The sequence below is a fragment of the Rattus norvegicus genome, chromosome 10, assembly GCF_021556685.1.
Source record: "Rattus norvegicus strain SHRSP/BbbUtx chromosome 10, alternate assembly SHRSP_T2T, whole genome shotgun sequence".
Lineage (NCBI taxonomy): Eukaryota > Metazoa > Chordata > Mammalia > Rodentia > Muridae > Rattus > Rattus norvegicus.
Genome location: NC_141543.1, coordinates 79,281,045 through 79,309,025, shown reverse-complemented (window position 1 = coordinate 79,309,025; position 27,981 = coordinate 79,281,045). Strand labels below are relative to the sequence as shown.

General features: G+C 47.7%; 1 protein-coding gene across 38 annotated transcripts in view; it reads left to right on the top strand.

Moving 5' to 3' along the window:
* Positions 1-27,981, top strand: part of Msi2 (musashi RNA-binding protein 2) — a 368,962-nt gene that overhangs the window by 107,565 nt on the left and 233,416 nt on the right. For 34 of the 38 annotated variants that reach the window (NM_001430239.1, NM_001430236.1, NM_001430238.1 and 31 more), the window contains 1 exon segment: positions 17,981-18,073. In NM_001430239.1, coding sequence (NP_001417168.1) covers positions 17,981-18,073 — 93 coding nt within the window. 38 annotated transcript variants of the gene reach the window in all.

Below are 27,981 nucleotides of genomic sequence, written 5' to 3'. Positions count from 1 at the left end.
CTGCAAAATCCAGCCACCATACACTGCGCCATCTTCTATCACAGCACACATACAGTAAACTTCACACGGCATAGTATGCCACCACACCGTGCCGTAGACTTGTTCTAGCTACAGTAGCTCAGATGCTTTCTGCCCACAGAGAGTCCCTGAACAGGACAGGCACAGGCATTCAGAACAGGCATGTGAGACCTTACCGTTTTTGACCTACTTCTGAAGGTAGTGTCACTGGTAATCTTTTTTTTTCTTTCTTTTCTTTTCTTTTTTTGAGGTTGGGGTTTTCAGTTCTCCTTAGATGCTTGATTCAGTGGTATGTTTTTTTCCCAACCCCCTCAAGGAGCTTTGTGGTCCAAACAAACAGCTGGCACAACTGGAAATAGTACTTTAATCTTTTGGAAAATAGGGCATCCCGACTGCTTTTTATATACCTTGTGCCTCGGCCTGGTGGTAGCTGACTGTATTTAAATGCCAGCCCGCTCTGCCTCACAGCCTGGACCCGGGGGATGGAAGGCCATCTTTACTCAAGAGTACCTTTCTTGAAAGTCCTTGGGTTAGGGTAGAAGAGGAAAGGAACAAACCAAACTTGAACTCAGGTAGTCTCATAATCTTTAAGTCTGATTTGGACTAGGGCACTCAGTTCTCCGTAGTATGTCCTTAGAGGTGCTTCTGCCCAGTTATATCCCTCTTTCGCTTATCTTCAAAGTGGCGGCTCCTTAGATGGACGCTAGCATTGGTTGGAGAAAGGGCAGAAACTCTGAAGTCTGTCCAGGTTAGTGTTTGTGGGAAGCTTTCTGTACATGGTGCTGTGTGCCTGGTGTATATGTCTGTGTGCCTAGCTGGTGGCCACAGGCACTTTATTAATTGTACTTCACAGTAAATGCGTTTTCCATGGGTTCAGAAAATGGTACACCTTGGTTTATTTTTCTGTTCTTACCAGTGACATGAGTAAAACCTATCTGCCATCGACATGAAAGGAGGTAAAAGCTTCGCCAAACTTACCACTCCTCATCCTACCTCAAAGAACGGAGACATCTTGGGAATCTGTCTTAATTACTCTATTTCTTGATTTCTTGCTTAGTTTTCCTAAGTTAGGGATGCTGGCATGTCAGACTTTGGGTGCGGGTCATTGGAAGAGAAAGTTCCAGAATAAACCAGTCTGCCAGGAGGACTGGCTGTATCCTTCTCATGTCCTTAAGTGAGTGGTCGGGCTTACTTGTGTGCCAGACATGGTGAACTACTGACCATGACTGTGGTGAACTAGGTTTTGACAGTCTCCCATGGGGTCAGCCCAGACATGGGGCCCATCATGGCTTTTGCCTGTCTGCAGATGCTCTACAAGCCCATCAGAAGTGGTTACTTCATCCACTCGTCCAGCGTGCCCATCCAGTGAGCCTCTTTTTATTCGAGATTTGTCCTGCTGCTCCTGGCTTCGGAGTTCCCATATTTTATAAGCCATGTACAGAACCCACTCCCTGGCTCTACCTTTGAATCTGCTTTCTCCAAACCCTTCAGTTCCTCAAAGTTCTGTTATTTCCTCCATACACCCTGGCCCATCTGGAGGGGTATACGGTCTCCCTTGGAACGTAACAGAAGGGCGTCTTTATTCAATTTGACTGCTGTTATTATGTGGTGAAACATTCAATAAAAGTCGTGATTTATGAGACGTGTGGCTACAGTTGGCTTTGGCTTCTTCCACCCCCGTTAATTCTCTTTTTTCTTTTTTTCTTTTGCTTTGTCATCTATCAGTGAGAGCAAACCCAGACCTGATAATTTCTTGGCACATCCTGTGTTCAGTTAAGAATGTCAGCTGTCAGCCTGTCAGGAAGTTATTTCTTGAATTGGTTTTTTTTACCTCTTGCCACAGTCCATAAACAAGCAGAGGCCCTGCTCAGTCCTGTAGGCAGGTGATAAGGGGCCATGGGATGCTGTGGCGTCAGGAGTGTGGCCCCTCACCCTGAGCTACCCCTCAATGGTCATGTGTGCATCTCACAGTCAGTTCAGGATTGCTGAGTGGGAAGGGACAGGCAGGGGTCTTTAAGGGTTTCCAGAGTTTTCTTTGTTCGAGAATTCAGTGCTTTCCTTATCCTGCTTTTTTTTTTTTTTTTTTTTTTTTTGGCCTGGCAGGTTTAGAAATCCCTCTTTTGTTTTCCTTTTCTTAAAGTATGTACTTGTTGGATAAAAGGTTCTTGAAGTAGAGGGCCATATACTGAGTCTTGGCTGCTCAAGAAAGACTAGTTGATGGGCGCAGGTTCTTATGCAAGCGCAGTAGAGGGGGGGGATGGTGAGGATGAGCCCCAGTAAATGCCAAATTGACTCTTTACCCGACTCCCCATCCACTGGTCTATTAGCTGTTTGCTGAAATGCATCCAAAGTTCTGTGGAGCCACCCACAATGGCATTAACCAAGTTGTGCCCTGCATCTCAAGCGTCTGGTTAGGGCCCTAATACAGCAGTGGCTGGAATCAGTCCATGCTGGGCCCTGAGAGTGTGCATAAAGAAGCTTTTAACCCGCAATGGGTGGCCAGGAAGGACTGGGAAGGCAGGGCTGTGGAACATGAGCAAAGCGTGTGGCCCTTGCTTCAAAGCTCTTTGATTTGGCTGGGAGCCGTGCTCCCCAAAGGCATTGGAACATAGGGGACTCTCATCTTCCCGCTTTCCTGAGTGAGGGTGATTGGGAACAGGCTGAGAAGCCCAGAAGGCTCAGCCAGCACCCCGAGTCTATTCAGAGTGAGTTTTCAGACTCCTCTTGGGTGAGCCACTTTGGTGGGGGAGGTAGTTCTCGAGTCCCCACAACACTAAGTGAACACAGGTTTTGTCTTCTGGTTATTGACATCTTAGAAGGCAGAGGGCTCTGAATTTGTGAGGGTCCTTTGACTTCGCACACGTCCTACCCCAGGTAAGGAGTTCCTAGTGGCATCTCTGGCACCTGCCATTGCTCTGAGCATCTGTCTTTCTACTCAGTTCTGTTCAGATCAACATTTATCAAGCCCTCATCTATCAACCTAGAGAAATTTCCTCTCTGGTAGCTTCTCTGCCTCTCTCTAGGCTCATGTGTGCCCAGGAATACAAAGCAATCCTTTACCTAGCATTTTGGCTGCATGGAGCCTTTTCCCATGTGGGCATGGTTCTTTAGGTCTTCTCTGACCGCCTCCCATTTTCTCCTCCTAGACAGAATTTTACCCTATAACCTAGACTGGCCTTGCCTCTTCCTCTGCCTCCCAAAGTGCCTGGATTTACAACTGTGTGCCACCACACCAATCGCTTGATAGCCATTTTTAAAAATTCAGTTTATTTTTTATTTCACATGCATTGGTGTTTTGCCCAACTCCCCATTTACTGGTCTTATGAGCCATCTGGTGAAATGCACACAAGTTCTCTGGAGCCACCCACACTGGTATTAACCAAGTTGTGCCCTACATATTAAGTGTTTGGTGTGGGTATGTCTGATCTCCTGGCACTGATAGGCAGGGTCACCGGTCTGGATCAGTTTGCATCCTAAGTGGATGCAGGGAAGCATCGTCTAGGAGGATGCTTTGGAAGGTTCATTCATTAGGCAAGTGTTACCTGCATGTCAGTCATGGCCCCAGTTCTGGACATACATCCTCAAGCAAAAGAAAGCATCTGGCTTCACAAAGCTTGGATGACAAGTGAAAAAGTAAATCCTTGGGGTCTTTTAGAAGATGAGAAGTTGATGAGAGGTATGGTGACTACCTCAACAGGGCAGTCAAGGGAAGTCTAGTGGTGAGGGTGACATATGAGTGAGATTATTTAGGCTCCAAAGTCTTGACTAGTTGTGGTAGGAGGCATGGGGGTGGGGACATTGTCAGTGAAGGCCTGAGGAGGGAGGCACACTCGTGATTGGCTCAGTTGCACATGTCTGTCTTCCTGATTTAAGGTGTTGTCCTGTAGGACAATAGGCCCAATTATTCTCCTTTTTTCATAAAGATTAATTCCAGGTAGCTGCTCTTAGCGTCTTGATGATTAAGGGACTGTGAGCGGCTGAGCAAGACCTCCTGCCATGACATTCTGGCAAGGGGAAAATCTGATGGTGGTTGTTCCTCTGCTTTGTTCCCGGGTCGTTTTGGAGCAGGCCATCTTCTAGTCCTCAGAGCTTTCACACGTTCGCTTGCCCTGGGTCTGCTGGGGACAGAAAGCGATGTTTTTTTCTTTTAGGGGTGGTTAGGCTTGGAAGCAGCAGAGGAAGACAGTGAACGATAAGATTTGTGGTCCAGGGGAGGATAGCCTTATTTCCAGCAAGTGTGAGGGCTGAACGGGAAATGAGCCACAGATGCCACTCGGAGAACAGCTGCACGCGATGATCGTTGCTTCAGAGGTGTCCTGGGTTTCAAGAATGTGGATTCTGCTTAGGAAGACAAGGAGGGCCTCTGTGAAGGGCAAGAGAAGGCTCTTAAAATAGGCTGCAGATCTGCCTGGGTTCAGGCAGCTGCTTGGAACTTAATGACCGATGAGCCTTTGCCCGCAGGATGGAGTCCAGTCTCCTTGGTTACAGTCTACAAGACTCCGGTGATGTCACTCTTCCTTTCGTCTCTGTTCTTATCTCCCAACAGATGTTCTTTTCCACTTGATTTCCTCTGTCGCTTTGTCAGACTTAGAATGACTGCAGCAAGTTGATGATATTCCATGCTTAACGTGACTCGTTTTCCAGAAAAACTTCTGTTCAACCTTCAGAACCCTAGCCTAGCATCTCTCTCATCTCTGAAGCTTTCCATGCCTCTGACCCTGCCCATCACCCTTCCCTCCATAGCTTTTGCTTCTGGGGGACTCTTCTAAAGCCAGAGACTCAAACTTTTTAGTTTGTCATTCCAGGGCCTGGTAGTGACGTGACACTCATCACTAATTAGTATTGAGTACTTATCAGCAGATGACATAGGTGATGGGACTTTGCCAATATATCCGTGAATACTATTGATTGCCTATCAGATGTCACCTGCAGGCTCTGTACATACCAAAATGCCTCATCACATGGTCCAGTAGTAACAAAGGGAAGGGTTTGTCTGACTTGCTGTAGCCAGACCTGTCCATCACAGCGCTTTCGGCTTGCATCTCTGTGGCTGTTACACAGAACTCTGGCCAGCTGTTCTCCTTAGGAACAAAGGCTTTTATCTCCTGAGAGCTCGTGCCCAGCTTTCGCAATAAGGAGTGCAGGGATTACCCAAGAACAAGAGCGGAGACGAATATGGTGTCCAGGGACTTGGAATCTGCAGATAGCTTTTCTTTTCTCTGCTCCTAGTACGGGGGTGAGGGAAGCAGATAAACACCCCCAATTCTGTTCTGGGGTAAATTGACCACTGTCTTGTCCCTGGAGGCATCGTTTCTGGGTGGCATATTTGACGGAGTCCTTATTTCAGCACCTGGCACATAAGCAGACACTGAGTCGTGTGTGTGTGTGTGTGTGTGTGTGTGTGTGTGTGTAAAATGAGTGAGTGGTGCTTTGTGAATGAGGTTTAACTAGGTGGACCCTTTTTCTTCTCCAATGAAAGGGATTTGATTTTTTATAAGCCAGTTGCCAAGTGCAAGGCGGGCTTGGCTACCATTCCAAGGGTTGAAGGTATCCCCGATAGGAGACCACAGCCATGGCCCTTGGAAGGCAGTGACTTTAGCTGCTTCCACCTCCAAGTACAAGCCTTCCTGTTAGGAGTGCGCCTCAGAGAGAGACCTGCTAGGCCCTGTAACCCGGACCATGTGACCACCTTCATAGCCCTGTGCAGTGAGTCCACAGTGGGTTCCATGAACAATGGCTGACAGGCATGGCTCCCCCATTGCCTCTGACCCTCAGTAAACAGAGAGCCAGACCAGTCAGTGGGTGGGTGTGTGTGGCTTCTCTATCTGGTCTGCCCAGTGTGAGTGTTCTTCCAATGAAGCAGACCTGTGGCTATAACACACCAGTGATCTTGTACATTTAGCCTCGCTCCTGACTGGCCCAGTGCTGTTTGATTGGTAATAGTTTTGCTCGGAGTGTTGCTTCTTTTCCTCTCTTCATTTACCCCACTGGAAAAATCAAGTTTTCTTTTATAGAAGTATGTTCCTGGCACGAACAGAACACGGATGCATTCGGATATTGGTGTAGCACAGTAATATTACCTCCGAGGCACCGACAGCTTTATCTCTCCCACTGAATGACCTTCCTAATGGGGAACAATTTGTTCCTCTTCAGAAGGTCAGGAGCTATGGAGGTGAAAGCTGATAAAAAACCGTTGCCTCCTACTTGTAGAAGATGGGGCAACCACACCAGCACTTCCTGTGTCTCTGTTCTTCAGATTGGGTACCTTCAACCCTCCCAAATGGTGGCTAAGGCTTCTGCCCATTCAGGATGCTGTGTGTGGAAGCTGAAGGAAGTCTGTGTAACTAGTTACTTAGTTAATGGGGTGCCCTTCCTGGCTTTGCAAGTGCTAGAGGCAGGCAGGAAAGGTTTGACCCTCGTTCCCTGGCAAGCAGGCAGAGGTAAGGGAGGATACGAAGGGAAAGAATGAGGGAGGACTTTGTGTTTGCCATTCAAGCCCCAGTCCGCTGGTAGGCATGTTTCACGTGCCGATTATTTTACACCCATCAACTTTTTTTTTTTTATAAAAGGAGTGTGCACGTGCATTTGCGCACACACCTTTTTTTTCTTTTGTTTGTTTGTTTGTTTTGTTTGTTTTTGTTAATATTATCTGGGCGGGTCTAGAACTCTCCACTTTGTTTCAGCCTCTTGAGCACAAGGATTCTAGCTTGCCGATGTTTCTAGTGCCTTCCCACCTGATGTCTTCTGTCTTCACACTTGATTTCCATTTCATTTTGTATAGAAGACAATGGAGCCTGGCGACTTGCCGAGGACACTTCATAAATCCATGGTGGAAGTTCTTGCTCTTTCTGGTTGGCCTGCTTGGCCAGCTCTGCATCCTGGGCACCTGCTCCCGCCCTTTCTCCAGTCTCCAAATCAACGCTCTGAGCAGAGCTTAAGCAGTCCTTGTGGGTTTAGGAAAACCACCTTGCATCTTTTTGAAGGGTGAAATGGTTAAAAAAAAATTGTCTAACCGCAAACACTTCTTTGGGTTCCCCCTTCTCCCTCCTACTTGTAGAAGATGGGGGAGCCACACCAGCACTTCCTATGGGGACAAGAAGGGTTCATTTCCCACCCTCCCCCAAGACAGTTTAAATTTACGACTTAACAGAAGGTTGGGTATTTCAAAGACCACTGAGCCAAGGGTGCAATGTGCTTATCTCGCTTTATGTAACCCCTGCCTCACCTTCCCTCCTGCTCTTAGGATGTTTCTAGAACAGGATAGCGGCAGAGGCAGAAACGGTTCTTGGGGTGTGGAAGCCCCTATTGCATGTTGGTTAGTAGCCCTAGTATCTGGGTATCCCTTTTGTCCAAACCTTTTTGCTAACATTTAAATGACTCAGCCTATCTCTCCCCTCGGAATAGATCTGTTTTTCTCCTTATCTGGATTGAAGAGCCCCTCTCCTGTTTAAGCCCCATGGAGGTTCTGTGTCTCTGGCATGGCCTGTAAGAGCCTGTCTTATCTGCCCAGTTAGATTCTGCATTCTCCCATACTAATGGCCACCAGCAACTCAGGCTCGCCTCTGAAGATATTCAGGCTTCTGCCTTGGAGGCCCCTTTTCTCCTAGACATTCCTGGCTGACCTTTATACTTCAGGCCATACTCAATCCTGTGTTCCTAAGCCCAGCCTCTTTACTTGGCTGTGAGCATCTCATCCAACAGAGAAGGCTTGCTACCAGAGATGGTCCTTGCCCTTTCTTTTTAAATCTTCTTGTCTGTGTTCTCATTCCTGGGATCAGTACACATCTGGAGAGTGTTCTATAGGCTGGGTGCTTTCACATGTCTTCTGCGGTTTTTGTAGCTGTTCCCAGAATTATTGTCTCAACCTATACATGCCCACTTGAAACTGCACAGCTAGGGAAGAGGCTGCACTAGGACAGTGACCTCCTGATGGATGGCTTCTGCTCATCTGTTCATCTTTTTCCGTTTGTGTCCTGTTAGGGCAATGGTAGAAAAGAGCCTGGCTGTCCATTGTCCACCCCACCTCCCCTTTCCTCCCCTTTCCTTCAATGCCTGAAGTAGCCCTTGCCAGCCCTGACTGCACATTCTACCCTTGGGGAGTGAGAGAACTGCTGAGGGTGGGGCTGGGCATGGTCCATTGGAACTAAGGTGGCAGTTAGGGCCGATCATCTGCAGGACAGGATCACCAGTGCAGGGCTCTCTCAGTGCAGTGGATTAGGTAAAGCAGGGCTGGCTCATCAGGAGCTGATTGCCACGTACATCTAAAATATGGTAATGATGGTAATCAGGGCTAAGGGTTAAGGCCGCCATTTGTTCTTTTCATGAAATCAACTGGAGGGCTTGGGGGATGGGGTGCAGGGGGCTTTAGAACCTGCCAAGCAGCAAAGTTTTTATTCTGTCTCCAGAGGAGCAGGCCAGGTTGTTGTTGTTATAGATGACTCCCAGATTACCGGAGGGAAGGCTCTGGAATTCCTCACTTGAGCTGCCTTTCCCGGGCCCAGCGCATCTTCTGAAGCATGGCTGGTTGTAGTCGTGTATCTGAGGGTCTGTAATTCTTGCAGTGGAAGTGATGTGATTTTTTTTCCAGTTCTGCGTCTCAGCCCATGGTTGGTTTTCCTAAAGGTCGCTGTGGAGGACAAGGAGACCCACCACAGAGCTGGGCAAAGGAGCAGGCATGCACTTTTGATTGTGAGGTGGTTTGAAACTTAATTTCCATGTGGGAAACCATCTACCGCCCTGGTGGTGTCTACATAGTGTTTGCGAGAAGAGTTATTTGGGAGACAGAAAGGGATTCTCTGAGCTTACCACAGCTGTGTGTTCGTACATCCTGCTACCTGGTCCAGCTTCCATCGAGGGAGGCTTCTGACATTGTTCAGTTTGGACACTGGAATGGACACTGAGAGGCCAGAGTAGAGTGGCGATGGGAGAGATCTCAGGAGGCTGTCTACATATACGCAGACTCAGTCAGGAGGTGGGTTTTCCTTAACATTGTTAGCGGAAGCAAAAAAGTCAATGAATCAACAATCAGTCATTTCTCGCTCTGTCCCTCCCCCATGTGTTTATATGCTCAGTTATAATTCCACAGTAGCAGGTGGTCCTAATTTGTGTTATTTAGGCTAGACCCTTACATCCATTTGACAGGAGGGAAAGTGAAGTTCAGAGCTATTAGGGAACTTCATTGATCCTTGTATATACCACACAGAGGTGTGCTAGAAAAGCAAGCACGGGTGTAGACTGGTGTGTGATAGCTGAAACTTGTTCTTAAGGTTGCACGCTAGGTCTATGCTACCACACGGGACAAATTGGGACGGATTTCTCTTTGGGTGGCTCAGAGGATGCCATGAGCACCCCTAGGAGGGATTTATAGCAGCCTGCCATCTTGTCTGGCTTCTCTTCTCCCTCTCTTCCCAGTGCCCATGAAGGACTGCCTTTGGCTGCCTGGCTGGGGGTCTGGAGGTGCCTCTTGTGTATGCGCAGGTGCAGTTTCCTTGCTGCTTCATCACTGTAAAGGGTGCAGTCCTCACCTAATGTCGTCTAATGCCACAGCTCCAAAGACGATGGCTTTAATTGTATTGGTGAAGGGCGTTTAGGTGCCTTCCTCACAGTGGAACAGTGTTAGGGGGTATGTGGCGGCGGGGGAGGTTCCCAAGGATGGGAGCAGCTGTCTGTGGCAGGGATGAGGACCAGCCAGCCACCTCCCTCAGCATCAGTTGATGTGTAGATCACGCTCCTTAATTTCCTGTGCTTCTCCAAAGCAATACTCATCTCCCTGCCTCTTCTGTTAGGCCCCCAGCCCAGTCTGATGCAATGCCACTGTCTAGGATATTACCCTGTGATATGATCTGTGGACAGGTCACCCCTGCAGCTGCCGTTTTCTCCCCGGGGGAAGAGGAAGTAGTATTTTTTAAATGAGTCTGGGAGGGAGCCTTGCAGAGGGTTTCTGGGAATGAGGGTGGGGTGTGCGAACGCTCCAGGAAAGCCTCCCGATCATCGCATTATGAGATCACTTCCTCTTCTTACTGAGCTACTGTCTTTTTAATCCGAGGTAATGTTGTAACCTGACTGTGTTGTATAATTGTGTGTAAATTATATTCCAACCCCATATAGATAAAGGCTAGTTTTCCCCCTTCCAATTTTAAAGCGATTTAGAGGGAATGCCAAACCTAGCTTGAACCCTAGCGCTCTCTGGCAGGTCTTTCTAGACAGGGAGGGAGAGAAAGCCCAGAAACATTGGTGGTTGTTTTTGTAATTAGTTCCCCCTGAAGTTAAATTAATTTCTGAAATAGGCAACATAAAATATTGTTACTTACACTTCTCCCTCCGGGTGCGTAACTGTGGGTGTGACTTGAGGCATGTGTAACTAAATGAGGACAGAACAGAAGGGAGCACACAGAGAACACTTGGGTTGATTCTAACCTGTTTGCATTCAGGGTCTTAGGTTAGGGATCCCTCAGGCTACTGAGATGGAATTCAAATTCCATGTCAATTAAATGTTGAGACAAACGACTCAGCAGTTTAAAGTATATTCACTACCTCCCTCCCTCCCACCTCCACAGTCAACTTCATATGATTTTCAGAATGAAATCCTGAACTCTTTCTGGCCACCACTGGCTTTTCTGACTCCCCTCCCCCAGTTTGCCTTATGCTCCCATCAAGTGCCCTATTACACACGCTCGTGCATGGAGTCTCACGTATGTGGTCTGTGACAATGATTGTCACTAACTTAGCATGAGGATTTCAAGGCTCTTGTGTGCCCCCACCCTACCCTTCTCCTACCCTCGTCAGTGTTCCGTTCTTCTTCCTGCCAAATGCCATTCTGTCACCTGGACATTTTATTCACCCATGCATTGGCTGACATTTTGGGTCTTTGCTTTGGGGCCTCCACCAGTATGTATGTGAAAGGTTTTTGGTTGGAAGGATGCTTTAGACTCTTGAATGAGAACCTAAGATCGGAGTTTCTGGGAAGATTAGCCAGCCTGTTTCACAAGACAGCAGAACCAGCAGAAGCTACCTTTTTGCATCTTAAATTTTAAAAGTAGAAGAGCCAAAAGTCAGACTTGTTTCTTATGGTACCCTCAGTGGGGGAAAGTAAGCCAACACCATAACTAGTAACTTCACACACTTCTGTGAACAGAGGGGAGGGGCTCTGACTCCCCATTGGCCCTGGGTGCCTAACTTCTCAGGAAGAGAGGCTGAGACCTGTTGTGGAACTGCATGAGGCCCTACTAGGGTACCTTGTGGGAAGGGCAGAGGCCAGACCAGACCAGGCCTAGAGAACTCTGTGCTTGGAAAGGGCAGCCTGTTTTCCTTTGGAGATGGTATCCCGCTTTCCTTTAGCTGGTCATACAAATGGGTGTCTTGGTGGAAAGCCTCCAGGTAGAATTGGGTTCCATTATTACCCAGAAAATATGAGGATGAGGCAGGAGTACCCCAGACCTTTCCTGAGTTGATCTTTGTCCTAGGGCATACGTGTGTGTGTGTGTGTGTGTGTGTGTGTGTGTGTGCGCGCGCACCATATACAGATGATTTAAACAACAGAAATGCATTCTCTCATAGTATAGCGGTTTGATCTTTGGGTCTGGAGAAATGGCTCATCGGTTAAGGGCATTGGCTGTTATTCCAGAGGACCCAGGTTCAAATCCCAGCATCCTCATGGCAGCTCACAACTGTCTGTAACTCCAGTTCCAGGGGATCTGACAACCTCACCCAGACATCCATGCTGGCAAAACACCAATGCACATTAAATAAAAATTAACAAAAAAAATCATTAAAAAAAAAAAGAAGTCTGATCTTTAGGTGGCTTCCTAGAGATGTCTCTCTTCAGACTTCTGGTACCTGCTGGAATGATTCTTACCTGTCCCCTTCATAAATTGCCTGTTTCCCATGTAGCCTCTTCATATTAAGGGTAGCAGCCATTGGACTGAGAACCCACTCACCTCCAAGATTTTAGCACTGTGGGAGTCTTATGATAACAATTGGAGATTCCTTCCTTCTAAAGAAAGTCACACTCTGAGGTCCTGAGAAGAGGTGAATTTTAGAGGGACCCTATTCTGTCCACCAGTCTGTTTTCTGCCCAAACCGCAGAAATATTGACAGTTGTGGTAATGGCAAGAGTAGTATTTTGGTGTGAATGTAAAGAAAGGTGGAAAAGCTCCGGGCAGCTGGGAATGGTAGTGATGGATGCCTTGAATTCCAGCACTCATGAGGCAAAGGCAGCTAGATCTCCAGTCAGCCCTTCATAAGTGAGTTCCAGACCAGCCAAGTTACATAGTGAGACACTCTTTTTCTTTCTTTTCTTTCTTTTTTTTAAAGACAATTTCTTAAACCCCCCATTACCCACTCATACCTCAACAAAATTGGAATGGACACAGCCTGTTCCTTGGAGGAACACCTTGGGGAATGAGCCGGGAGGCCTGGGTGGTGGTGTTGGGAGTGTCCCAAGTCGTCCTTTCACAGGTTGTTAGCATAAAGCCTGAGTCAAGTTCTCAAATGTAGAGGTAACCCTGCCATGTGGAGAGAATGCGTACTCCATCCTTGACTTTGGACTCAGAGAGTGCTACGTTCTCCTTTATCACTTGGGCTGCTGGACGGAGAGTCTGTCTGTGCCCTTTCGGAGGAGTCCTCCTTAGTACACACGTTGCCCTTGAGTTGAAGATGATTCTTTTTGCTGGGGCTGGATTTTTCCATATACGTGATGGGGATGAAGGGCTGGATCCCATTCCGTGCTTGCATTCATAACTATCCCAAGCTTTCTCTATCATAGGGCTCCCCCCAGGGTGAGAGGACACGGGGGAGATGAGCCTAGGCTTTTGGAGGCGCAAATGGTTCATATTTTCTACCCAGGAGACTTTGAACTTTTTCCACAACATGATAATAGCTAGAGTTGATTTGAATTCTCAGGGCCTGAACCTGTTGAGGGACATCTAAAGCCACTTCCTGTGTTCAAATGCATTTGCTGGATTTAAGACCTGTTGGGGCTTTTTTGCTTTGTCTTGCTTTTCCTTTTGTGATCACTAGTATCTTTGGGCCAATACTATGAGAGCTAGTTTCCCTTTTCGTGTCTGATTAAATGTTCTTTCCCCTAACTTCCCATCACGCACATAGCACACTATTTGATTTATCTCCCTTTGCAGAAACATAAGCAGTAGCCATGTGTGATGACTAATGCCTGTGGTCCCCACAGTTGGGAAGGCTGAGGCAGGAGAATTGCCAGAAGTTTAAGCCTGGATTGCAGAATAAGACCGACAAATGGACCCTCCCCCTGAGCGATCATTTCGGATGGAAGCACATTGTTTTAAAAGAGAATTTTAAAAACTTAGCAAATCCACCCCAACCCAGCACACCAGCTCTCTAGCTAGAGGCAGGAAGGTGGGACGTCTGTGCAGCTGTAGTTAGCAGCTGGCTCGGGCCACGTGTAAACAGCAATTTTCGGGCCTGGCATGCATGCTGGGGCTTTTGTAGTGCCAAGGGGTGTGTGGAGAGCTTTGGTGTTTAGTTAAATTATGGGTCTGGATGCAAAACTTCACAGCAGGGCCTTGAGAGCCTGACCATGTCCGTCCTGCTTTCTTATATGTGCACACAAGAGCGTTCTCTCTCTCTCTCTCTCTCTCTCTCTCTCTCTCTCTCACACACACACACACACACACACACACACCCCTATACACATCTTCCTTAAGGGATACCCTAAACCTTGTATTCCTAGGGGCTATAAGGTTCTTGAATAGGTTTCTAGGGTTCCCCATAGTGTAAATCACTTCAATACAAAAGTTCCCTGCAGTCCTCCACCGAAACCGCCAACTGAAGGAAGTCTTAAGATTAACTTCCTGGAGATTTTGGCCTTGAATTCTCAGTGGCTTTTCCATCTCAGTGCATGGTGGGAGCCAAGTGCAGCCCTGGGAGGCAGAGGATCTGCAATCATAGTCTTCCTTCTCTTTCCCTTCCTTGTCCCTCACCAGAATGCAAGTCACAGAATGGTCTACAGTCCATTTGGTGGTAATGATGCCAAGATTCCCCAAAGCAGATCACCCCGTTGTCCACCCGTCCACTGCAGAGGCCCTGGTGGAAGAGGCCATGATGTACAGGCTATTGTCCCCCTGGCTGTGTTCTCCTCTCCTAAAGCACATTTCCCCTCTGGTCTTTTCATTTCTGGAAGTCTCTCATGAAGCTACTTTCTTTTTCAGTGTTTGCTGAGGAGTGAGAGAGACCTTGCTTATCTAGGCCGGATCCCACAGAGGATGTTTTAGTAACTCAGGTGTTTTGGTGTATTGTCCGGGGCCTGGATTTTCTCATCCTTTCCCAAAGGGAAGGGTTTTAGAGGCTTTTGGGGGAGACTGTGTAGATTTATGGCTGGTGGCCTGTCTCCGTGTTTAGCGCTCTGTCTTGGCATGCTCACAGCTGCCAGGCAACGGTGGAAAGGGCGTGAAGAGATCTTTTCATTTAACCAGTTGCTGAGTTCCCGTAGTTTGGATGAAGACCGGGTGGTCGTTTTTCTTCTCTGGGTTTCCAAGAATGTTCGGAATCTAGGTAGGGCCTCAGCTCTGTGTCGCCTTTCTCTAAGCAGTGAGGAGGCCTCAGGGTTTCTTCCATGGGAGAGCTCACAAGAGGTGCTTTAAGGCTTCCACTAGGATATGTCTGAGGTTATCTTAACATTTCTTTACAGATACCTAATTACTTGGTTGGAGTTTACAAAAAAGAAAAGAAAAGAGAAAGGGGGGAAGAGAGGAACCCAAAATTAAACCATAGGATTATCAGATATTACCCGGAGATGCTAAAAAGTACTTTTGAAATCACCGAGATTTAGGATGGGATCATAGGAGTTACTTTTTTTTTTTTTTCCCTTTTCTTTTTTTCAGAGCTGGGGACGGAACCCAGGGCCTTGCGCTTGCTAGGCAAGCGCTCTACCACTGAGCTAAATCCCCAACCCCGGAGTTGCTTTTTTTTTAAAAGGAGCTGTTTGCATCATGTTTTTCTGCTGTGCGTTTATCTTTTAGTGTAAAGGATGAATTTACTAATTGACTGGGTTCAGTGACAGTGACGGTTCAGCTGTCGTCTTTGGTATGTCCTGCTAGACTCTTTGGCATATGGTATTTAGCTTGGGCCTCGTGGGAGCCTGCGTGCTAAGCTAATTATTATATTTCCATTTTATAGTGGATCAGATTCCACTTTCTCTCAGAGTGTTCGCTCCCCTACCCAGCACTTACTGGGTCTGTTGAGTGAATACAATAGGGGAGTTAGGTCAGTAGAATTTGACCATTAGTAAGTACAGGAAAGAGATTGAAATCTGAAGAGGGCGCACATTAGTCAGTTTTGTTCTTATGACTGAATGCAACTTAAGGGGGTGGAGCTTTCCTATCAGCTTGAGGTTTCGGTTCAGTTAAGTGGAGAGACCAGTTTCTAGCGTGGTGACCTGCAAACACTGTAGGGAGTGTAGATGAGTACCAGAATAAACGAATGTGCCTGGGGTTGTTACCTTTTTCCTTTTCCTGCTTTTGTTTCATTGGACTCCTGGCCTTTGGCCTGGTGCTATCTGTATCCAGGGCAGGCCTTTCTCCCTTAGTTGCTGCTTAGTACCTGTCGGTGGGTCGGTTGGTACTGGAGATGATCTTTACTGACGTTTTTAGCTCTCCCAATGCAATAGAGTTCACCGTCAAGATTAGCCATTGCAGAGCATTGATGGAGTTTGACTCTTGAGGAGATCTGGGTGTATCGGGAGGAGCTTAGGAATGGGTGAGACAGGAGATGAATGTCAGGAGCAAGAAGAGGCTGCAGCCAACTAACTCAAGAGAGCCCTGCATGTGGGTGCTGTGTGGAAACTGGCAGGATCTTTTCTAGAATGTCTTTGCCTGTGATGTCATCCCATCTTTAGTCACTGGAGAAGAGAAAACCAGCAAACCACAGTTTTAGTTGAGTAGTGTTCCTATGCAGCAGGAAGAAGCAGCCGGCAGGACATGGCCATTAGGACAGTGTCCCCTTGAAACCATGCAGAAAGCCTGTTATGTGCTCTCGTTTGGGACCAGCCATTGGCCATGTGGCTTACACGCCCACTGGCAGCTTCCTGTTAAAAGCCTAAGCTTCCTGACATCTGGATGCCCTTTCTGACTCAGGCAACCCAGGCTTGGGCTCACGAGAGTTGGCTGGCAGGTGGGACTTGGTGGGCCTGGTACAGTGGGGAGTGGAGGAGAGAGGGAGTCCTGTCTGGGGTCACAAGTGCAGTGAGACATTTCTGGTGTCTTTCCTGTTCCACATGTCAGCAGTGTGCCTTGGTAGAGCAGTGTGGCCCACGTGTGATTTGTTCTGGACAATTGGGTTTGTTCATTCACTCAGGGAATATTTTAAGAGACCTGGTGGAGACAGGACAGCCTTCCAGGAAGGTGTGGCACCTGTCCGGGATCCTGCCTCCAGCTCTAACAGCATAGATCACTTAAAAAAAATTTTTTTTAAACAATTTTAAGTCAAACTGGTGATACTTGGTGCCCACTAGATTTTCCTACTTTTGTTAGTTCTTTTTTTCCAATTTTTTCCCTTTTTTTTAGACAGGATCTTGCTGTGCAGTCCTGATATAGTCTCAGACTCTGTCTTCCTCCAGCCTCCTGAGTGTCATGCTCAGAGTTCTGTATCACCATATCTGTCCCTTAGTTTTAAAATTTGACATCAAACCCCTACGGACACATATTTCAAACTCAGTTTTCTTCTTGATTATTTATTCCTTAGAGGACTTTTGGTCTTTGCCGTAAGTAATTTATGTGATGTGGCTTCCTTCTTCCTTTCTTTCCTTTGGAGCGTAGAGGAGTCTAGGATGTGGACTGTATTTACCCTCATTGAACTTAAGTGTTAGCTTCTGTTTGCCCAGCCCTGTTGGTGTTGTAGAGGTCCTGCAGAATCAGAGCCTGAACATTCGAAGGAGAAAGTGGTTTAGTGTGAATCGCGGCCTAGTGTGCGTATGAGCTGTGTGTGTCTGCCAGTGTCAGGTCACTTCAGAGGAGTGAGACTAGCATCAGGTTGGCTGGGACAGCAGATGATATTTTGGAGTTAGAAGAAGGTCATGGAAACTTGGAAGGTTGTTGCAACTTGCCAGGGGAAGATCTGGGAGTGGAGTGGCATGCTGGGAAAAAAGACCTGTGAGAATAAAGGTGTGGAAACCTGGGGATTCCTGGGGCAGACGTAGGGTCATCTTGGTGAGCTGCAGGCAGTCCAGAGGCCAGAGCTTGCAGGGTGGTCCCTAAGAGCAGGGTCAGCACCGTCTTAGCTATAGGCAGAGACCAGCATGAGACCAGCTGAGCAGAGAAAGTCCACACCTCGTTTGATTATGTGAGCAAATTTTTTTTTAAAGTACTGGGGATTGAGCCAGGGCCTTGAGCATTTGAAGCAAGAGCTATCCGTAGTCCTTATGTATTCAATTAAAAACCAGTTTATTAGTTCTTTGAGAACCCCGTGGAACATGCTTTGATGTGCATGCCCCTCCCACAACTCTTGCCAACTCCACCCCCTTTTCTGCCCATCCAGCTTAAAAAAAAAAAAAAACAGAAAGCAAAAGCAAAAAACTCCATCAAAAGCGATTTCTATTGTACACATTCCTGTGGGCATGCGATCTTAAATGACAAGGTTTCGGCTACTTTATGTTTTTGTATCTAGCTGTGTTTTGTTTATGTCTCTTAGATCCTAAAATAGCCTGCTTTGGGATATTTCTCTATATGCTAATGAGGCCATGTTTTGTGGTCACAGAGGTCCTGGGGGCCCCTGTGCTGTCAAGAAGTTCCAGTCTGCTCTGGCAGGCTGAATGCTTAAGATATGCAGGGTGGCCGACTCCAGTATGTTGACTTTCTAACTGTCTGGTCCTTGAGCCTAGCACAGCTTGCAAACTGCCTTCCCGGAAGACTGTAGCACAAGGCTTGTTGAAGTCTTGTTGAAGCCCTGCTTCTGATAGCCCCGTTAACCTGCGCCTTCCTCTTGTCATCTCTTACAGATGGTCACAAGAACAAAGAAGATATTTGTAGGAGGGTTGTCTGCGAACACAGTAGTGGAAGATGTCAAGCAATATTTCGAGCAGTTTGGCAAGGTAAGTGATGCTCATGGGTGGACGGTACTGATCCAGCGGTGTGGGTGGATCCTTGGATGCGGCTGCCGAGGCCTCTGCTATGGCCGCAGCTTCTAGAACTGGGTCTTGAACCTCCCCATCAGTATTTCTGTGAAACTCCAGGAGCCGGAGTGGAAGAGTCGGCTTATGGTTGGCATGGTGCCTTGGTGCTGGAGCACACAGAGTGGCTTTTCAGTACTGTTTTGCTGTCATTGGCCAGCCACATGGGGCCAGGACTGGGGAAGGATGTAGGGCTGTGACTCACAGGGCACAGACGCCCACAGAAGCTGTGAGGGGTAAAGGCCTGTGGGTCCCTGTTGGGATTCCTCCTTTCTTGTCTTTCTGGAAATGATGGTCTCTGGGGTCCCATGGCAGCAGAACAGTCCCCATTATGTGCCCAAGGAGACTTGGGGAAGATGTTGTCTGTACCCATCATTCTTAGGACCTGAGTGCCGAGGAGACAGTAGCAAACTGATGCCCTGAGGTCTGCTGTCAGGGCTAGGAGTCCTCCATCAGGAAAGGGAGGCTGAGAAGGTGTGGGGATAGACGGCCGTAGGGGATGAGCATCTGTGGGCGGTGGTTTTATCAGCTGCTTTCTAGTTGGTGAAAGAGAGGAAGTAGCAATCTCTTCAGATGTCATGCTGCCCTGTGTTGGCCTTTGTGTGGTCCCCTTTCTCCAGCTCCCACAGAAGCCATAGATCTAAAGGAGGTTGGCAGGTGAGTGGCTGAGCTGGCTCTCTACTTCCTGCTTCTTTGGAGTAATTCTTGGTGTTGTCATGGGAGCCCACGCATGGGATCAGCTCCTTCCATCATAGGTCTGCGTCTTCCCTGTTGAGAGGCTGACATGGCAGACCCTGGGAAGGCACAGTGCCCACTCTGAGCTCTTATGCCTTCACTCCCACGATGGCCGTCATGTTTGCCACAGCCCTGGACAAGGGCACTGCCACCCACTAGTTGGCCTGAAGGTTCTGTATTTTGTTTGCTTGCCCAGGGCAATGGACAGCCATGACTTAATCACTGTTTGTGTCTCTTCAGGAGCCACTGCCCGAGATGAGGGCCATGACCTTTATTTAGCTTTGAATTGAAGATCTCCCCCGCTCCCCTTTCTCTTGTATTAATCAATTTCTGCATGGATGGGAGACCATGCAACAAGGAGAAACCAGCCTCTTCCAGTTCAGCTATGCTTTTGATATGGCATGGACTCTCCCACCCAGGAGGGTTTCGAAGCAGCCTTTCTTACAGTCCTCCTGGCTTTCCTTCCCATCTGCGGGCGGATTCATTCTGGGCGGCTCACAGGGAAAGCTGGGTGTACTGATGCCCACCGACCACCGGAGTCATAGGGCATTTCTTTCTGAGAACAGTTTATGGCACTCGGGGAGAGAAACCTTCACTGCCCCCCCTCACTCCCCAGGGGAAGGATTGGAGGTAAATAAATGAGACAAGTCCTACTTACACCTCTGGAGGGTGGGCCCTCTTCGATGCCTTTCTGCCTTCAAATTGAGTCCAGGGTAGTGTTTGCAAACATGAAGTGGGATTTCTATTTTCGAGCCATAACCTGCCTTGGAATCTCATGGGCCCATTTGGCGATGTGAGGGAGGCTGCTGCCGCCTAGATGAATTGTTAGTGTGTTCTAGACAGGCTTCTGCTTGCTGCAGACGGCGCATCTGCTCATCTCAGCCTGGCTTGCTTGTGTCTCAGTTCCCCCTTCCCTCCCTCCTTCCTTCCTTCCTCTCTCCTTCTTGTTTCTCATGAGCACTTAGCGGTTGTGACCCAGAGTGTCAGCAGTAGGATGCTCTGCAAGCTTTTGCCATGCCCATGGCGGCTTCCAGTCCCATCTCGAGAACAGTTGTCCCTTTGTCTCAGCAGTAGTCATAGACCGTCTTTCCTAACATGGCACTTGCTGGGCCGGATGCTGCCCAGTTAATTGTGCAGTAATATTTGTGGATTCTGACAGGATGCATAAACTTAGAGTGTTTTATTAAAGGACTAAGGAGGCTTTCAAATGCATCAAAACCGGTAACACTCTATTCACCAGCTAGCAGCCCATTCCATGCCTTTGCTTGAATATTACCCGGGCTTACGTTCCAAAGAGCTTATTCGTTGTTTCCTGGAGTCTGGTGTGTTACCAGTGTGGCCCCCTGGGTAGGCTTCACTGCCTCTCAGGATTCTGGTACTGTTCATTTAAATCCAGAATGATTGAAGTAGGGAGAGTGTCCTGGTAGGCCTTGGGAGCCATGAGTAAAACCAGCCGCTGCAGAGGAGGGAATGGACAGATTGACGAACTGAGCTTCTCTTTTGGTAGAGAATATTCTGGTGGATGGTGTGGGCCGTAGAGGTGGATATTACCACATAAAGCATCCTACAGCATGCACGCTCACGCGCATGCCTGTGCGAGGTCATTTGAGGCTGTCTTGAAGCCAGTGGCCAATTAGCGTAAGTTTATTACCTAGCGAGTACTACTAATGTCAAATGCCAGGTTGAGCCATTTACTTGTTTAGCTTTTTTCTTGTTTAACTTTTCTCTGGGAGAAAATGGTGGCATCCCCGTGTTTCACATAAATTGGGGTTTTACTGCTAGCAGTAGAGGAAGGCACGGTGTCTCCTCAGTATGCACAGGACAGTGCCTCAGGTTGGTGTTAGGTAGCCTCCTTGGTTGGGAGGATAGTAGAGACCACAGCGGTCTAAGTTGGAGTCAGAATGTCCACTCTGCTGCTTCTCTGCTTCTATGTCTGAACTTCCCATCTCACTACGGCCTCTGTGCAGGGCGTACCACACTTTGGATTTAGTCACCACCATTGACTGGGCCTTCCCCCTTTTCCACCTTGCCCGAGGTGGCAGCTGCTCCAGCTGTTCGTTTCAGGCATGGCCGCTATCGAGGGGCCGAGCTAAGGGGAGTTTAAATATGTCATAACCGTGTGCGGCGTGGGTACACACGACACACAGACAGTGTTAAATAACTCAGACCGGAGGCTTCAATACCCTTTTTGTTTTTTCCCCACCTTCCTCACAGAAGATTCCAACCCCCTCAAATTAGAAATGCTGAGGCTTGTTTCTGTTAAAATGTGATCATGAAAGGAAGCTGCCATCACAGGACTCAAACTTAGATGGCTGTCTCCCCACTTGGTGGCTGTTTCTAGTGCCTTCCATGAAGAACGGCAAGGGAGGTGGTATTCCAAGGCTGGGCCTGACCATGGGATGGCCTCTAGCAATATCTTGACAGACTTTGGTTTTAGCCTCAGTTTCCCTTCTGGGCATCTTGTTGACAGATTTATAAAGGCTGGTGAATTGCTTTGCAACCCATATGGTCTCTATTGTAGCTTCTGCTATTGTAGGGTGAAAACAACTGCAGCCAGTATATAAGCAGATGGCTGTGCTTTTGTTCCAATAAAACTTTATAAAAAACAGAGCCAGATTTGGCCTGTGAGCCATCTCATTGACACCTGAACTGAATTATTTCCAAGGCTGGCCTTTAAGCCGAGAAAGTCCTGTAGAGCGTGTTTAAATAGAAGTAGATAGACGATAACCCGAGGTATTTATAGACTAACAAAAGAATACATTGCTCACAGTAGTGAGCGCGCTATGTAGTAAGCAAAGCAGTTTTTACCACGTTACAGCTTATTTCTGGGATTTGTGCTGCAGGAATAGTGTCTCTTGATTGGAGACTGCATTCTTTATTTGGAAAAGGGCACTATTTATAAGCGGGAATTGTCGTCCTATGAGTAAGACCCAGAAGAACTAAGTTGCTTTCAGTCTTCCTGTTTCATGCGAGGTCTGAATGATCAGAACTCATGACGTTTGAGCTTTCATCTTAAGACGGTTTCACTGTGTGTTGATGTCTGTTACATGTGTAGGGACGGTTTCACTGTGTGTTGATGTCTGTTACATGTGTAGGGTGCTGAGCATTTAAAAATGTGCTTTCAAGGACGTCAAGTTAGACACATGGCATCTTCACGATGGGTATGGGTGATGGGAAAGAAATTGTCTAAGCTCACACAGCCTGGGCTGGGTAGAGCCTGGGTGGGCCCTTGTGGCACAAGCTAGGCCTCTGCGCTCTTGCTAAAACCCTGTCTGCTGCTTTGGCAGCCAGCAGATTCACGCACAGGGACCTCGGCTTATTCATTTGTCAAGAACCGCTCATCTCCAGTAATTTATTTAACTGCCTTGGTTTTTGGTGGACATTATCTGTGTTCGTGATTTCATACCTACAGGAATGATGTATATAGACCATTCTCAAAGTTGGCAGGTGACTGATGCTGTGATATGCAGGAGCAGAACCACTCCAAAGAGCCCATCTCTTAACAAAGCGCCTTGGGCTGGAGAAGCCCTCCTCATGGGTTTCCGTCTCTATCTCCCCCTCCCCCTCCTCCCCCTTCCTCCACTTCCTCCTCCCCTCCCCCTTCCTCCTCCCCATCCCCCTTCCTCTTCCTCCCCCCGCCCCCGTCCTCCTCCTCCTCCTCTTCCTTTTTACCCCTCCTCTTTTTCTTCCATCTCTCCCCATTCCCCATTGGGCCCCTCCTTCACGTTCCAGTCTCTTACTTACATTCATGCTAGGGAATTGATCAAAGAGGCCTTGTTCAGGATGGAACAGAAAGTTTCCTACCTCTCAGCTGCTCTCAAGGCGCCAGGGCAGCTCCAGTGCCCAGCTCTGCTCACCTCGGCTCGCTAGGTGATGCTGACTTTACAGTACTCCAGTGAGAGCCATGGAGGCTTCCAATTATACTTCACATGGCGAGCTGTGTGATTAGTTTGGAAGACTTATGCTTAGTCATTGGTTTATCCTAATCGGCTTTGGCTTTTCCCAACAACAAAGTGAGCTCATTTTGCTGAGCTGAACCGACTCTGCACCCTTTGTCTTGCTGTCCATTGTGTCCTTCCTTTCATTCTGTCTTACTGCCAACGTTCGGTTTCATTAGGCCTACAAGTCATTTCCAATCCAATGGGCTGCTACAATCCAGCCTTTATCACCCGCTGCCCTGGTTCCCACGTCCCTCCTGGGCCTGGGCTGAGTCTGTGGTTTGATATGAAGGTCTTAACCCCTTCGTGGGCCAGCAGGTCGTGGTGATGGTGAGGAGCAGAGACAGCAAGAAAGGATAGGGTCTGGGAAGTTATAGCTCCTCAGCTCCCAGGGAAGGGAGATTTCTGGGAAGAAGGTGGGGGAGTGGGGTTCTTAGCACCCTCTGCAGGAGCTGGGCTGTGTGAGGGGCTGAGAAAGTTAGCTAAGGCTTCAAAGAGTGGTGTTTGAAAACTTCATAGGAGAAAACAGTTGGAAATCAGAATGAACTGGCTTTTCCACCTAGAGATCTCCTGCTTTATTCCATTGATGTGGGGGGTTCTGGGGGTGCATATTTTGAGAGTGTAAACCTGGAGCCTGTGCTTTAGCCCCAGGCTGTAGGTATGGAGGCGTGGCTGTGGCCTCTGTTTGGATTCCTTTTGATTCAGAAAGTGTGAGGAGAGTCTTACCTAGAAGAAAAAGCCTTTGAAATTGGAAAAGCAAGGGATTTATGAGAAATAAAGAGGCAAGTTACTGTATTCCTGAAAGTGGACCGTGATCCTGGGGTAGATTTTTTATCACTTCCAAATGTGTGGCACAGATAAACAGCTCTGTACAGTGCGTGGTTCTCTCAGAAGGAGCCTGGAAAACAAAAGTCTGCCTGTGTCCTTTGTGGCTGTGGATGCTCCCATGGGGCCTTCATCCTCTGAAGTGGTTTGTGCAGGTGGGCTGGCTGGAGGGGAGGGGGCTCCTCACTCACCTGCTTGGCATCTTCCAGAGCCTGGAGTGCTCCTTAGACTGTCTTTGCTTGTAGCTAGGGCCAGGAAGTCTCATTCCCTCCTCACTGGCGAGCCCCCGTAGAATTTTAAGCTCACTTTCTTCCTGTGATATAGCCCAGTGCAAAGCCAACCTTGTCCCCACGTCATTCCTGTCCTCTGTTCCTATCCTCTGGTTTGTGTTAATCCCTCATTTCAGAAGAAGGGGACAGGGAACAGCTATCCATAAGGGGACAACAAAATGCGGCCTCATTTCCCACATCCACCTTGTAAGCCCAGGTAGAAGACAGCGTCACCACCAGTCAACAAGGTCAGTGTGCTGGGCCTGTTCTGGGCTGTAAATCCTGGTGCTCAAAAGTCTTGTGTTTTCCTGCTCGCCTTAGCCTCCCAACCTTGTTTCTGCCGTGGCCAGTGGAGTTAGAAATAGATTGGGCTCCCTAGCCTCGCTTCTCCTAAATCTTCATGTTTTTGCTTCAAACAAGAATTCCTAAAATAGACAGAAGGTTTCCAGGAAGGCGTCCCATTTCCCTCTTAGTGTACAAAATATAGCCAGCTGTTAGGCAGAGGCATCAGACGGTACTACTGCACCGTTAACAGTGTTTTAAAATATACAAATAAAAAAAATATCCCGATGCCTTCTGGGTTCCAAGCTGGGCAAACTTTGAGATTATGTTAATGAAATTCCGTGTTCATTTGCATACTAGGTAAAGGAACAGGCCTCATCCGCTGCTGTTTCACTCTGTGCCCCTGCACAGTTTAGCTTGAGTTCATTTGAAAGGAGGTAGGACCAGGGAGCTCTTGGTAGCAAAGGAGTTAATGAGGCCTGTGGTGGGGACAGGAGGGAATGGGAAGTGCTTCCAGGGGGCACACCTTCCAGAGTTGTCCTGGAGGCCTCTGAAGAGGTCACTTACAAAGGATTTGTTAGCCTGGGAAAGGAATGCTTTGTCTCTCAAGATGGTTTTCAGTGGGAACTGAAAAAGCACCAGAAATCATGGCCCAGACTTGTGCCAGTGGGTGCAAGGGGTGGTTCTTCAGGGAGAGAAAGCACAGTTCATTTAGACTTGGCGTAGATGTCCAACTCGATTGTTCTGTGGAGTGAGCATTGATATGGAGATTCTGCCCCACCCCCACCCCATCAATAGGACACCCATTACATGGGTCATGTATGCTTTTGTTTTTCTTCCCCTTTCTTCTCCTTTCCCCCCTTCCTTTGTCCTTGTAGAAATAGCCTATGGAGAATGGCCCAGATTGTCAAGTTTCTACCCTGTAAGTTTTTACAGCTCTGTATTCTGAGACTCCCCATATCTGTGAATTAGCCCCTAAGTGGGCTACCAATGGGTGCTTTGTTTACATTCGAAGTCAGAGTAAAGACCCAGGAAAAACATTAATGCACAGGAAGAGGTAGGAGCATTGCGGTTCTGACGGTCGCTAACCTCACTGCTGCCTTGAAAACCAATCGCGAGGCTCACGGCTGATATTTAATAGCTTTTAGCTGATTATTTTTCTTCTCCTCTTTCTTTTCTATCCAAGTTGACCTGGGTGTACTTGAGCGGAAATGAAGTCATCCAAATGCTGAATTAGAATAGTCCCAGTCCCCTAAGAATGAAAGGGAAGCAGAGATTAAACGGTGGAGGGAAAGCAGGCATTAATGAACAGGAACTTGAGCCCGTCCCTGCCGCGTCCGTTTCTCCCTCGGTTTGTGTCGTCTTTTTGGTGTCTCACTAATGGCAAAGTGGGATCTGATTTACTGAAAGGTCGCATACTCTCTGCCACCTAGGCGACCGCCCGCGCTTCCTTTGTGGCTGTGCTTTCTTCCGTGATGGAGGAACCTGGATGAGGGTCTGTGCTGTGGAGGGCTGGTGATTACTTGTTGCAGCTGGAGGGTGGAGACAGAAGGAAGACAGGAAAGGGTGGGAGGCGCCCAGGGCCAGCCCAGCGTCCTGATACTGTTCTTCACCACAGTTCCTGGTGGTAGGGACTTGTCCCTACAAACCTGGGCTGGCTAAAGGTCGAGTGACCGGCTGAAACTGTTTACCTAGGACTGGAACGGTTCCTAGGAGTAAAGGGGAAGTCAGAGTAGTCGCTGCCTGCCACTGTCACACTGTGAAAGGGCTCCTGGGGTGATTCCCATCCTGTGACTAGGCAGATTTAAATCCTCCTTCCTCTGTGTCCCGGGATTCTCCTTCTCACCTATTTACATTTTACCTTCTCGATTTAGTCCAGCAACTGTGAGGAGAGTTAGCACGAGGCCTGAATGAACTCAGGCCGGAATTGTTCAATGAGAAAAGGTGTGGGGAAGTCAGGGAGGCTAGGCAGTGGTGGTTTGGAGTGTAGCGCCCTTTTGGGCTCCTGTTTGCCTCTTGCTTGGGGATTATTTCTGTGACCACTGGAAATAATAATAATAAAAAAATTCTGCCCTAGCTCAGTGAAAAGTGAGCTTCTTGTAGTTAAAGAGCAAAGTGAGGATTTAATTAGATTTAAAAGCCCAGCAGAGTGGCTTGTTTACAGGAAGTGGGTTTAGGTGGTCTGCTGTGGAAGATGCAATTTCTGCAAGTGGATTACTTATAATGAGAGATTTTTGGTTGTCGAGGTCGCTAACGGCCTTTTATAATTGGAGGCAGAGGTAAATATTTTCTGACTTGCTTATGGCGTGTTAGCATTCAAAGAAACAATTTAAGGTGCTTTTCACTTAAGGAAAAATAAATGAGAGTGTGGACTGATCAGAGACAGACCTTCTGGCTGTGTTTCCAGCTTTCTTCTGGGCTGTCAGAGGGCGTGGCAGACCTCGGGGAGAGGACTGCTGCCGGCCTTCTAAGGCTCGAAACAATTATTATTTTTTAAATATATTTATCTTTTACAAAAACATTCTTTTAAAAAAATTAGTAAAAAAAAAAAAGAGGGATTATTAACCGTGTAGTGGCTCCAGCTTAGCTGATATTACATTCAGATTCAGGGATTCCTGTCATGTCTTCCCCTAACCCTTACTTGCCGGTTAATTGCTCCCATGCCACAGGATTATCCCCTGTTTTAGCTGCTAGGGAGAGATCGGGAGAGGGTAAATGATATGTCCAGAGCTGATCAGTCAGCAGAAGGCCCAAACTTCTCACCCCAGCTTTCTAGTGAGAAGTCCCGGGGTTTTGGTTCATGGGAGATGCTCATGCTGAAGAATGGAGCTCCTGACCAGCCATCTGGCTTATCTTCCTGTAAACAGGACGCTTTAGATAAGAGCTTAGTCCAGGCTGACCCCAAACCCCCTGTGTTGTCAACAGGAACCCCAAACTTCTGATCCTTCTGCCTCCACACTTGACTCCATGTGGTGCTGGGGTTTGAACTCAGGACCTTGGGCATGCTAGGCAAGTACTCTGCAACCGATCTACAGCCAAGGTCTGCTAACCATTACTTTATAAATATTTGTAAAACTTGTTATATAGGCCAGATGGTGCTGGTACATGCCTTTCATTCCAGCATTCAGGAGGCAGAAGCAAGTGGATCTCTGAGTTCAAGGCCAACCTTGGTCTACAGAGCTAGTTCCAGGACAGCCAGGACTATACAGAGAAACCCTGTCTTGAAAAACAAGACAAAACAAGAAAAGACTTGTTATATAGAATAAATATTATGGCACAGAAGGCCCCAAGTTGTGCGGTTCTTATTGAAAAACAGTCTTTGGTTTGCTTGAAAATAATTCCCAGCCCTGTCCATCTTCCTTTTTGGTCACAGGGGTCTGCCTTTTCCCTTATCTGACCTTGAGAACGAAATACTGGGGTTGGTAAAGTTTTCCTACAAAGCGCTAGATAATTAGTTTTAGTTTTGTACCCGATATAGTCTTTAAGACCATTTGTCATTTTACCAAACAGGAGACAAAGGCAATGTGAAAAGAAGCGTCTGTGGCTTTGTCTTAATAAAACTTTATTTATAGAAACCAGGAGGCAGTACTGCTGGCTGTAGCTTGCTATCACACAGGCTTAGGATTCTGCCTTGTTCACAGAAGGTTTTTTTCTCCACACTATTGTGATTCAAATTGAGCTCATTTACTAAGTCTGGTCACTCTCATTGGCCTCTCTTTATCTGCAAAACAGAGATAATAACGGTATGTAACGCACACATGTATAGTATGCATACATACTG